The sequence below is a fragment of the Lottia gigantea genome, assembly GCF_000327385.1.
Source record: "Lottia gigantea unplaced genomic scaffold LOTGIsca_76, whole genome shotgun sequence".
In the NCBI taxonomy this organism is placed as follows: domain Eukaryota; kingdom Metazoa; phylum Mollusca; class Gastropoda; family Lottiidae; genus Lottia; species Lottia gigantea.
In genome coordinates, this window is record NW_008710536.1 from 1061636 (window position 1) to 1075703 (window position 14068).

Consider the following 14068-nt stretch of genomic DNA (forward strand, 5'->3'; position numbering starts at 1 on the left):
AGATCAGTCTGTTGTTCCGGTGTCGAGGCGTCAGGAGCGATCCGCGGTAGGGATGACGTGGCCGGATACCATACTGCCGTAGTCTCCTGTAGACGGTCTGTCGACTGATCCTGTGTCCCAGTGCTGTAGCCGCCGTGGACGTCGCTGTTACGGTGCGGTTCCTCAGGTGTAATACCCGGATGTACCGAACTTAATGGGGCGTGGTTACTCGTGGTCTTCCACTCCTGGGCCTGTCTGACGTCTGACCTGTCTGATGTAACCGCTGCATCAACCTGGTGATAGTGATGCGTGCGCAGCCTAACCTTCTGGCGACGTCGACGTGTGTCGCTCCTTGTTGGACCATTCCAACGGCTCTCTCTCTCTCGATGGCTGTCAAAAGTGGCATATCTTGTGTTCTTTTTGTTGCTGTGATATCAACGTGTCTGATCAGCCGTTTTATACAGTTTTTATGCACGTGCAGAACATGCTAGACAGGGAAATGTCACTTTCACGAAATTTACGTTTTTTCCAGGAAGTGATCACGTGTTCCCGGTATTTTTATCGACTATGCTGTGTTTGGGATGTGCAATACGAATTGGCATGTTTTCATATTAGACAATTCACTTAGTAAAAAACAATTTTGAAAATAAGTTGGTATCGTTTCTTTTGGACACTAGTTTATATACAATTCCGCAGATTTCAGATATCACACGTAATACATATTTATTATTAAATCCTGGGGTATTCTCATCATGTTTCATTGACTCCAGAATCTCTTATCAAACATATAGTCCAGCTCAATGGTCGTCGGCTGAATTGACCACGTTTGTAGATACGAGTAACACCCCTTTCCCAGAAATTTTTTTTTTTACCCGAGAATGTTTTGGATATATAATCATCAATGAATATGTTCTTTTAACTCCAGTGGACACTAACAAGTGCAAGTTCAGCTCGAGGAATGCGTTTTGTCTTACATTTAGTATTGTATATCAGATTTGGCAAAATGATATTTAACCTGTTGCCTACATCATCACTTCTACCATCCAATGGCAAAACCCCAATTTCCTGTCAAGCATGAGACTTTTTTTCTATTGGCGTAAGTAAATATTCTTGAGAACCCGTAAAAATGAACGAGACGTGACGGCGTATAGGCTTCGAATAAAGCAGTTAGAGATGAAGGTTTGCTTAAGTGGGTTATATTGTTGGGCTATTAATTTCTTGTAGCAAAACTGTGCAATGTGCAGTATGTTACGCTGGATGAGTAAGGCAAAATTGTCAAAAAAAATTGCTCACGTAAACGGGGCTAAAAAGCCATTCTTCGCCATTTTCGGGGCGTAGTCTGCATAGTCCCTTAAAATATACATATGGCGGAGTATCAAAAAAAGACGAATCGTCAAACGTGGACAATTATATTCTCGAATTTCGATTAGCTTGGCTAAAAAAATCCGTGTGCAATGTCACCATTGTCGTCACTATCCACGACGTTTATTTTGGACGTTTGGCTATCTGACACACGTGATAAAATACGCTGCAAAAACGTTAGAACGCAATATGATGGCATAACTTGTGGTATTGGGTTGACTGTTTTTAACTTTCCTCAAAATTTACCACGAACTTGTGCATTTCAGTCGCCGTAATGTGTCCCTTTAAAAAAAATAGAGGCGTAGAAAATGCAAATATTGAAGAAGATTCCGAAAATGCGTTCGATGTCAATGAGAAGAGCCAACTTTTACTAGACAACTCTACAGTCCATAGTGTTGGTGGTAATAATAATAACGAACTCTTTATTTTTCATGGGTCAAAATAAGGCCCTAACATTCAACCCATGGGTTGAAAGTAAAGAAATTTCATAATACCACAAATACACAAGTACATGTATATTAATGGACAGACTATGTTGCTGTAAGGTTTTCTAACTTTGTTATTTATATCTTTTGTCTCTGTAGTTCCGAGAATTTTAGAAATAAACCTCACATCGTAAAAGAACTTGTCCATCATTAAAGGATCTTCGAGATAGCTTAATTTTAGTGGAATTGCAAACACCAACAGACTTCTGACTGAATGGTGCTAATCGATGGTTTTTGAATGTTCCCGATACATATAAAGAACATACGCCCGCACAACAACTTTGATAATTTTTTTATACAATAAAAGCAGCACGAATCACAATGTTTAATCTCACTCAAATGTGAAACTAAAAGACATAGAAATTTGTCACTTTATATTACGCTCACAAACAAAAGCTCAATTCCAAAACAGTTCTTCTAAATCTGAAAAATGAATACTAATCAATTGATTTTTATCAAAAATGTAGTCTCTTTTTAGTTCACGAATAAATTTTAAATCGTTTTAACTAAGTCAAGAGAAATAACTCAAAAAAACTGTTCATCGATAAATCGCGAGAATTCGAACTTGTCTAAGGTCTGGTCATTTGAAACGATTCACAGTTCTTCAACGCTTATAGAGATCGCCGAGTGTTGCCTTATTACTAGATCTTTCTAAAATACTCAATTTGATTCGATTTGTAGATCGTCATGTAAATTCTAATTGGAAATATTGGATCGCAAAGAGGGTTATTTGAATCGTAAATTGTCGTATACCGCTAAATTTGAGCGTATTCGTGAGCAGCATAGATAAGAGATTTTATTTTTCATCTTATGAAATTTGGTGTGATTATTTATATTAATAAGACCTTGGACAATGTTGAATTTTACGATTTTGAAATGAATGGTTTTCGGGTTGTTACCATTGATTAAGTTAAAACGCGTCCAAATTTGTTCGTGAGCAGAATAGAGACTAAAGTTTTCATCTGATTTAAATGAAATTTGGTCTGATCATTACTTAGACGTCAATGGCGAGATAGGTCTGGAGCCTACAGCTGAAACGTTTTGAATTGCTACTGATTATTTCATTAATCGCAATAAATAAATGGTAACGTTTTGTATGCGTTTTACCTCAAGGGAAGTAATTCACTGCAATTTTGTTTGACCACTGTCATTGAGACTACTTATGAAAATATTTTAAATTTAATTATTGCCGATTTCATTAATATGTGTAAATCCAGTTAATTGTTGGACGTCTGTAAACCACAATAAGACTTCGGAGTATTGTAATTCGAAACTATGCACGTAGGTACATTGTGTGCCTCTCAATATAAGAGAAAATCCCACATATCCTTCTGTCTACGTTTTCCTTCCTCCTTACCCAATCTTCTACCCCACTACATTATACACTGTCTATTCAAACCTGTTAACCCTATCAATTTCTTCAACCGTCACACTGAACACTTTTCTTCACTGAAAATATACCCTACTCTATGCTCCAACTGTCTGTCTCCACTTACCTTCTCTCTAATCCCCTTGCCTATTCTTATATTGGGTAATGTTCTTACATTTCTACCCTTTTGCACGTTCTTCCTTTCACCTTGTTCTTCTAGGTATTTTTTTCTTGCGTACATTCATCTAATTCTTACTTCTCCTACATCTACTTTCAGGTTAGCGCTTATCAACATATTTTTGCCTCTCTACTTCATAGTTAATGTAAGCGGACCACTTTGTTTGAACACTGTAAGCGGACTGCTAGTCAAAATAATCTTATATGCCAACCAATATTTCCTTAAAAATTAGAATTTATCCTTTTTTTCCTTGAACATAATATCGGCACGTTTAGGGAAATACATACAATGTAACTTTTTATGAGAGTTGCTCCGACCCACTTTTGGGTCCCTTAGTTTTTCTTAGATTATCACTAAGAACCATTATAGTCTGATTATACTTAGCTGAACCATCAAGACATTGTCGAATATTGTAGTCCCTGTTGGAGCTGGAGTTGATGGAGAAATGACGTAATTATCTTCAGTGTGCATGTTCCGGTCGAATTTGATCGAGTAAACGCAATATGGCGAGACTTTTGACCATATATAGACATTCCATGCTACCATGTATGCCTCCATATAGTGAGTGTCGGAGCTAGTGAGCTACTAACTATAGTTCAAATATTACGTCACACATGTGTCAACTCTACAAAATATTACAGCGCGGATGTGACTCGAGTCCAACCCGCGCTCCAATCGAAGTTACCCAGAATTGTTTTGTGGTTAAGTGGTTAGCATAGTCCTATTTACAGCCATATGCACAGAAAACTTGTGATGGAGTGTTTGAATATAATATACAAATTCTTGCTTAAAAATTTAACTATTATCTTTTTATTTCATTTTGAAGAAGCAAATGTTGCAAGCAAAAAAAAAAAAAATCATAATGGCATTGTCAATTTCCCCTGATTCTTTTTCCTAAAGCATAAACTATGAAATGATTTGGCCCAAAAAATCGATGTAGTTTCCATTTAGTACCATTATGGTTACAAAAAAAACAATATGATGCTTAATTGATAGAATAAAGCTTGGTAGAAAATATGATTGATAATTAGAACTACTTTATAATAAAGTGTTTTCATAAATTATGAATTAATGTTGTAGATCTGACTTTATCTTTTATCTCATCCGCATTTTAATTTCTATCTGATCAAACGTTTATAATATTATATATTCTTCTTAGTGTCATTACTCCAAAAACTGATCATACACAATCAGTGGGGGCAATCAGTCTCCCGAGACTCTCATAAGTAAAATAGGTAGTAGACTAGCTTAATGGGGAAGATTATAAGGATCAGATTAATGTAGCAAAGCAGCTGCAAGCCTCCCAAGAAACGCGTGAGAGAGTTCTTTCTCAAAGAGAATTGACTTATAAACATATAAAAATAATATTTTTAATTTCGTTAGAATTGAAGTAGAGGTACAATTTGGGGAAACAACCATTTTACACCATTGTACACAATTGAGAAAGTAAAAGTTCATCCAATCTGAGGGGGACATTGTGGACTATTGGTTCTACAAGTTTATATTGATATATTGTACCCATACAGAAACAGATCATCGAATTGTAGCGACTACTTTGACAGATACAGTTGAACTAATCTGAGCTCTCACAATTAAGCATGAGCATACTAGAATCATAATTCGGTGACATGTATTGCGTTGACAAGCCAATTCTGACAGTTAAGGCCAAGATACAAAAATCTGGAAAGTTGTGTCTAATAAGCACAAAAGTACCAAGTTTCTTCTAAATTCAATCTTCAATAGAGATGGCCAATCATAGACGGACGGACCAGGCCAGTAGCCAGATTTGATTGTTCGGAGGGTAAGTAATATTTCTGGAGGGGCAATGGTGTATGATCTTTAGTTTCAGTAATGGAGTTGGTTGGTTGTCAGAATTTGGTTAGGCATAAATTAGACGATGCAATCCCTTACACACAAGTGCTGTTAGCTAATGGACATTATCAGGTGATACGACTGTAATATTATGATTATTGATACACAGCTATCATGTGGTTAATTTCACTGTTCTGGGTGTTAAGATGGATAATTTTGGTACATTTGGCACACCGTGCAGGTAGGAAAAGTTGTTGGTGTTGGTGCTTAGTTACAAGCCAGAATGGATGTTACTTTTCCTATTAAAGCGTTGTTTGCTCACCACATTATGTATGTAGGCTGATACTGCCCTAGCAAAAGTTTGCCTCATTATAAACTGCATGGCGTTGCATCTTCATTAGACCTACCAAGCGGAAAACAATAAGGCGTAGAATTCCACTTCGTTTCATTTCTAAATGTTAGCAAACGCAAGTAATTGTTTTAGCTTTGTTATACTTCATAAGGCTGATAATGTAGTAACAATACTTGTGAAATTGTATAAATTTATCTTTGTGTATTTAGTATTTGCTTTTCCTGTTCTGTCTGCGTTTCATCTTCACAGTGTCTAGCTATTACAAACTTCATACTTTATACATTGACTGCAATAGTCACCTCTTTTGTATCATGGAAATTTGTATATGAAGCGACTTGATTGTATTGTACGCTAGCGATAACAGCCAATCAGAGACAGAGAATTTATGAACACAAAGCCATGATTTACACAGCCTTTCTGTCGAGAGCTCTCATTAGGACTTTTCGATGACGCACAATCCAAACAATTTGCTGTAAGAATAGTTGAGTTCATATTGCATCGTAATAGCCAGACATTCTAAAGATGTCTGAATGAAGGATTGTCAACTCGATATCCCTAACGGATTGTAACAATATATTTTATTTACTACAAAAGATTTATCGTTATGATTGGTAAAAATATATACAGATTTTTAAATGAATCAACATTCCGAATTTCAGACACTTGCATATCTTGTCTAAACTATACCCCAATATTTCCTCGTGGCATTGGTAATACCAGTGGGAAAAATTGCGTATCCATATTGTCCAATCAAAATTGCCCCTGAAATCTTCCAAGCAAAATCTGTTATTATTATTATTATTATTATTATTATTATTATTAAGTTTTATTTCTTTAATTTCAGATTGTGGAAGATTTGTTACCACTGCAATAAAAAAGGTGTCGTATTTTCAGAATGTTGCAAAAAAAAATCATTTGGTTATTGCTTTAAAATCCGAGACAAAACCTCAATTACATTTATTCAATGACACGTCAAAACTAGGTGTAATATATATTGGGGTTGGAAATGATTCAAAAGAACTTATCATTGAATCAGATTGTTTGCATAACGTACATACACACACGAGTGATTTAGTTACTCCAACAGAATACACATGGTTATGGATAAGATGGACCGGAACACAAATAGAATATGGTACTGGGAAAACTCCTGGTGTAGATTTGGTATATTATACTTCCTTTTCTCAGGATATCAAGTATATTGGATTTGCAAAATATGATGGAAACTTTGAATCCCATTGGATAGTTGGTCAAACCGATGAACTAACGAATGGTAAGTGCTATCTACTTATTGTATATTGTATATTGTTTATTGTGTAATTGCCAATGTAGCTTTCAATGGTCTGTAAACAAAAGAATAATAAATGGTACATAGGCTACATATGCTAAAAAAAAAAAACAAGTACTAACGATCCAAACCACAGAACGAAATACAAAATAACAGTTCGGCAATACATTGATAGCAGCTAACGAACTTTTCGCACGAGGAAGTATATCAATCATAATGAGTTTAATTTCAAGGTTTTTTGGTTTGAAAATGAACATCGAATGACCGCTGAAAAATCTCAAACTTTTTTATTACAGAATCTGTATTTAAGAGTAGAAAGAATAGACGAATTGTAGATATAGCAATCAAACACATTGTAAAGACTTATACAAAATGTGCTCTTATGTGTTTGAATCTGAATGGATGTTATAGCTTCAACGTGTCAAAGGCTGGTAGGTAAATCATTGAAAAGCGGCAATGTGCGCATATTATATTACACACACAACGTCCTACACTTATATCTAATTATATATTAGTTAAAGGTGAACAATTTTTCGTTTAAAAGATTTGTTATCAAAGGAAAAAATAAAGCAAGGATTAATCCATTCCGGCACGGTTCGAGATAATACTTTTGGTTTTGTCTTTCATTATTTTATCAACTGTCTTAAAATTAGGGTACCCGAAATACGTCTTGCTGATATAGTCTATAGCAGGAAATACTGTTCGGGAATACTTTTTGGTTTCAAGTTCTTAAGGGTTCTAATTTAGAAAAAGACGACTCGTCAATAATAATAATATAATAATAATAATATTGATTAATATACTCACGACAAAAAAGGCTAACATTGCGACAGAAATAAGACAGTAATAACCTAGCTTAACAATTCCTGTTCCCAAATGTTGAACCATATCTTTTGATTAATCATGATTCGAGTTGTGGAGACCCTTTTCTGGAAATAGCAGAACATGACGTCCAATGTTTAACTTTATAAAATTGTTTCTTATAGCTTAAACCATATAGCTCTATTTCGACAAATATATCTTTTGAAATAACATTTTTCAATTTATTTCAGTGAATGGGAGGTCTATTTGTGAACTTATCACGAAAGATTTACCAACAGGCGATTGTTACGGTGCACTCAACATGAACTGGGAGGGCGACATTCAGGCAGGATGGACAAATTATTATCTTTAACAAAATCAAACACTTAAAGAGGAATTCCAGGAACCACATTTTTTTTTTTTGTAAATTGGAATGGCGAAAATGGATGCTATCAGTATCAGTATAACACAAAAAGAATTAAGTTCACCTAAGTTTTAGTTTAAAAGAATAATACTTCATTGAATTTCAGTAGTGTCCCTCTATGCTTTGGTATCTCAACTCGTCAATCCTCCTCATGACATCGGTGGCGCTCGATTGGCGAGTCCTGAGCAGGTTTCGTCTGTTGCAATTTCGGTCTCAATTGAACCCTATATCATCTTGTTTTATTGAACTTCAGGTTGATTCAACTCGAACGTACAGAAGTCAACAATCGAGCACCTCCCCCCTTCTGATTTATTTAGTACTGATAAAATCAAATATTATGGTGTAATAGATAAAGTAGTTTTAAGTAAAATATATATTTATAACAGTAGGCCTACTCACAATATTGATTGCTGAGTGATATAGACATAAATAAAATATTATGATATATGATCATAGACTTAAACATAAATGCATCAAAGACTTTGCGGATACTTTGGTCTCATCTTTGACGTTTTGATTTCCACTCATTGGGGCTATAGGAGGGGGGGACTAGACAAATTAGTTACAATCCACTTTATTTTTAAAAAATATTTGCCCCTAAATGTGTGTTAAAATGCACTAAATCAATTTGATTTTTCAAAAATTTTCTTGGGAGAACCCTCTCAGACGCTAAATTAGAGGCTTGCTGCAAGAAGCCTCTGCAAAATTTCCGCATATTGATTTCAGCCTTGCCGGTTGACCCCCAACCACCCATCCGCCATTGAGTCTGTCTGCTCCCTATTTGTGGCGCCGCACAGCTTCCACTTTCCATAGTTTCATTATATAGGACTAATATCATTTGTTACTTCATCTGTTTTCAAGACTAATAACGAACATCCTTAGCACAAAATTATAAAAAGATAAAACAAAAAAATACCGAAGGTTTACGATTATAACTAACGATTATTTCCTAATCTGTTGTTGCGTTAAACCGCGACTTATTCTCACAGGCAGGTTCAATTAAAGCAATTATAAAAAGGTTTTCTAAAAAAATTATGTACATCGAGTTCTTGCAAATCCCTTAAAACTAAGTATTTGTTGACGTCACTGATGGCGAAGAGCCTTGTGTGGCCTTAGTTACGTCATCAAGCACTTAGTTTTAGTGTCACAGACGGCGGAGTGAAAATTGAAATGGTGCAACTTGATGCAATCCTCGTCTCCGATACACATCAAAATTTAGAAAACCTTTTTTATAATTCCTTTAAGTTCTTACTTTTCTTCATTCAGTTTTTATGCAGGTTTTAACTGAATAACTAAGACTATGTAGGTTACCAATGTACCAAATAACTGGAAAAGTAAAATTAACTGTTATTGAATGCTAGATTACCTTACAGCTGTAAAATACCAAAGACGTAGCACAATCTAAGTTAAAATTAGGCAAATGGGGTCGATACGGCCTTGAATACCACATACCTGTGTTATCTTCCTATACGAAACATTAGAGTGACATAAACCCCTGAAATCGGCAATTCAGAACGACTGAAATATAGTATTCAGAACGACTGAAATATGGTATTCAGAACGACTGAAATATAGTATTCAGAACAACTGAAATTCAATATTTAGAACGACTAAAATATAGTATTAAGAACGACTAAAATATAGTATTCAGAACGACTGAAATGTAGTATTCAGAACGACTGAAATATAGTATTCAGAACGACTAAAATATAGTATTCAGAACGACTAAAATATAGTATTCAGAACGAATGTAATATAGTATTAAGAACGACTAAAATATAGTATTCAGAACGACTGAAATATAGTTTTCAGAATGAATAAAATATAGCATTCAGAACGACTGAAATATAGTATTCAGAACGACTAAAATATAGTATTCAGAACGACTAAAATATAGTATTCAGAGCGAATAAAATATGGTATTCAGAACGAATGTAATATAGTATTAAGAACTAATGAAATATAGTATTCAGAACGACTGAAATATAGTATTCAGAACGACTGAAATATAGTATTCAGAATGGCTGAAATATAGGATTCAGAACGACTGAAATATAGTATTCAGAACGACTGAAATATAGGATTCAGAATGGCTGAAATATAGTATTCAGAACGACTGAAACATAGTATTCAGAACGATTGAAATATAGTATTCAGAATGACTGAAATATAGTTTTCAGAACGACTGATCTATAGTATTCAGAACGACTGGAATAAGGAATTCAGAACAGTTCAATTGGTTACTAATTAGATAGGTATATTTTGTAAAAGTAGCCTTATCAGAAGAGACAGGTCTGATTTCTGATAATTTATGGCAATAATAGGCTCTTTGGCTGGGTTTGAGAACTCCACATTCCTTTTAGAATGTCTACATAGGTAACTATGCTGTGTTTGTATCTTATTAATGAATACTTTTCTTTCTTTGCCTTTAGTTTTATATGAAATAGTTAGATTTGTTATTTACCGATAAGATGGCTGATCTGTCAATCAAAAATAATCTCAGGAACGTTAATCCGATATCTACACTTTTCATATTCTCGATAAACATATTCATCTGAAATGATTCATTAGGATTTGTCCACTTCATTCCACACCCCTTTTTCAGAGATCACATAGGAAAAAAGTTTTGTTTTCTATTCTTATTATATATTTCAATACATGCTCAATTTAGGTTGAAGTTACAGCTCTTATTTGCACGGTATTTGAATGGTATTTGCGATAGTGACTTCATAATCTGGTCAAGCTTTTGTGTAAAACTACAAAAGTCGGCCGACAATTCGGAGTGAAAAAAGAAGCTAGAAAGCTAGAAAGCTCATATTTGACAACTCGTTTGAAAATTCTCAATAACTCAAATGCGTGCCCACTTCTCAGTATTGATCTGCAGAATATAATGTGTTAAAAAGTTATAATTTACCACAGAAATCGTTTTATCATCCATTTTACTTCCTTCAAGATATACAGCGGTCTCTAAACAACATTTCCCCTGTAATATAACATATTTAAAAAGGTTGGAAGATTGCCACTGAAAATTCACTGAAGTTGGAAAAGCGTTGGATTCCAAAGGATACAAACATTCCCAGCAGTTCCAGACCGCTAATTCCAATTTCTGAATGGAGTATTTGTTCCATCCTAGGCCTGTGAATTTGGGAAAAATCAAAACATTCCTTCTTCGGGAATTATTAGCTGACGAAGTAAATATTTAAAGACTTGAGATTCCGCCTATTTGACTTACCTTCTCATTAACCAGTGTACAGTTGACTACTATAAAGGTTATCTCGAAAAAACAGAACAACATAATAATGGGGTATGTTACTATTTCAGTTGGTCCAAACTTCCCATAGGATAAGGTATTAGCAAATAAACATACGATGAGGAAATTGATGACAATGTTTGTCGCAACCAAAGGTGTCAGAGCGTTATCTGCCAATTGGCAGTATCTGTGGATGGAGAAAAATCGTTTCCTGATTTCAACGATCTTTTTAGTTGTTGGTGTAGATTTGACCAGCTTCTCTAATTCAATATTACAAACTGTCAACTGAGTCTTGACCATGTAACACACTGCTGTGAGAATGCCAAAGATACCAATGGTCTGTCCCAAAACCAAAACGGCCAGAACAGGTAAACTGCTGATGTGAATCCAATATCCAGGCGAACCAATATTGTAAGGGGAAAAGAAACAAGAAAAGTCTGGATTAAATATCGGCAAATTTGTGATCAACAACACTAAAAAAGATACTGAAAGACAAACCGACGTTATTATAATGAATATAGTTACATTCCTCTTCAGTTTATCAAAATTTACATTATAAATCGGATCACTCTGAAGTTCTTCAGTAAACGCAATAAACGCTTCAAATCGCTTACCACCATAAAACAATCCATACAGAAAATAGAATGTTTCGTTTATGGCAACAAGGATGGCTATAATGTATAATGAAATGTTTTCAGGTTCGGTAGGATTTTCTGCTCCTTGAAAGCAGACAACGACTTTCCAAAAACACATAATAATCATCCATATTTGTAAGATAAAGGTCAAAACAAAGATCACCATGACAAGCTTGTTCGGCTTTGGAAATGGTCGACACAATCCGAAAAATAATAAATAGTACAATAATGGTTTTAACGCCTTATGGGTCGATGAAAAATCCAGAGACATTTTAAACGTTTCTTTAAATCAACTGTTCGGTTGTCCTTTCACCACTCAACTAGTCAATGTTCGTTCGTTTACCCCAAATGTATTTTGTGTGGAAAGTTTATTGTTGGCTCTGTTGTAGTGTTGAGGTTTTTTGAGTATTTAGCTCTTTTGTAGTGTTGAGGTTGGTTCAATGTTTGTCTCTTCAGCTCTATTAAGATTTGTTTGAATGTTGAAGTTTGTTGAGTCATCAGCTCTGCTGTGGTGGTTGGTATAATTGAGTCTTCAGCTCTGCTGTAGTGTTGAGGTTTGGTTGAGACTTCAGCTCTGTTGTGCTGAGGTTGGTTGAGACTTCAGCTCCGTTATGGTATTTAATTGTGTTATGTCTTTAGCTCTGTGATACTGTTAAGAATGAAGATATTTGTCAACTTGGTAGATCGAGTGCTTGACTTTAGTCGATGATTCCCTTTCAAGGTAGAGATGTAAGTATGATACAACAATGCTGAAATATATTTACTCTCTGACAATAAACTATTTGATAATCTGAAATGTACTGTAATTATCCAACTAGGTTTATTAAAAAAAAAATCTCCCAGGACAAATAAAGTTATATGTCCAATTAAAGCTAAGACATGAAGGATTTGAATTGTAGCGATTCAGTTACACATAGCTCTCAATACAGGTCCTACAAATCCGATAGACTTATACATATATTTTACGTTTTTGTAAGTTTTGCCTAGACATACTCAAATCAATATAGCCTTATTTGTAACGTACCGGTGGTTGTTACCAATTTTAAAGTTATCCAGGTCGAAACCACTCGAATTTTCTATGGAGTACAATTTACCATTACATTTCAAGGGTCATATTCTCCTAAATATTTGCTCTTCCAGTTCAGCTCAGTTCTCTCGGGAAAATGTAAATTTTCATTTTTAAAACGATATCGACAGCTCAAATATTATATATTTCATCAGCAAATGTGTCCATAATGGTCATAAACAATATGCTATTATCTCCATTACGTACGTAATTTGCAGAGAAAAAGTAATTATATCTTTAATGTATTGCCCCCACCTGAAACAATCAAGGCTTTTAGTCTAAATAACCATTACATTAAATACAAACATTTGCCTGAAATCAAAATTTGTTTATCGTTTAAAGCTACAGTATGAACATAAAAAAGTTAATGGTTCAACGCTACACATAACGTCATTTTCAAGCGCTTGTTTCGCACAAAGCTTTCGCGGAGTCCATTTCGGACGAAATTGCTAGGCCAGTGCTTTTATTGGGATTTTTTATATCTCAATCTTACTCTAACACTAGTATAATTTCTTTAAAAACCGCATTAAAAGTAGTGATTTGATGTTTTTTGACAGCGACAAGAAATTTCGAGCAAACTTTTTTGAATAGATAAGCTCAGATCCACACGTCTATGCTTGTGTATGATTGTAATGGCAATTTGAAGCTAAAAATTGGAAATTGTTACAGCGAGTAATACGTACATGAAGTACAGCTGAAATTCAAATGTAGAAATCAACCAATTCGAAGTTTCAGCAAATATCATCAAAGTATATTATCCAGTCACGATTTCTATGTTTCCCAACGAAAGTATATAAAAACGCATGACGAATTTCCCTATTTCATCAAATCAATATAATGTAATGGCTAGACAATAATAATCGTGGGAATTTGTATGTATTTTATGAACTGTATTAATCCCAATGTATACGCTCCATTTGTCAAATCTAATATTAGTTGTAAATATTAGTAGTAAGGCACAGGTAAGGTTTAATATTCACAAAGAGAAAGAATATATAATAATGAATTGTGTATATCTAATATGTTGCGTCATGGATTAATTTAATCATGAGAGAACATGTTTGAAA

At 34.5% G+C, this 14068-nt stretch overlaps 2 protein-coding genes across 2 annotated transcripts; one reads left to right on the forward strand and one right to left on the reverse strand.

Annotated features, from left to right (window-relative positions):
• Positions 1-5359: 5359 nt before the first annotated feature.
• Positions 5360-7999, forward strand: LOTGIDRAFT_168566 (hypothetical protein; the record flags this gene model as incomplete). Its single annotated transcript, XM_009066439.1, has 4 exons — positions 5360-5426; positions 6382-6810; positions 7122-7256; positions 7878-7999. The coding sequence occupies 4 exons, from the start codon at positions 5360-5362 to the stop codon at positions 7997-7999; spliced, it is 753 nt and encodes a 250-aa protein (XP_009064687.1).
• Positions 8000-9319: 1320 nt separating this feature from the next.
• Positions 9320-12206, reverse strand: LOTGIDRAFT_168567 (hypothetical protein; the record flags this gene model as incomplete). The annotated part of the gene is made up of 3 exons (XM_009066440.1): positions 9320-9376; positions 10965-11033; positions 11283-12206. 3 exons carry the CDS (start codon positions 12204-12206, stop codon positions 9320-9322), a joined length of 1050 nt encoding a protein of 349 aa, XP_009064688.1.
• Positions 12207-14068: the final 1862 nt, after the last annotated feature.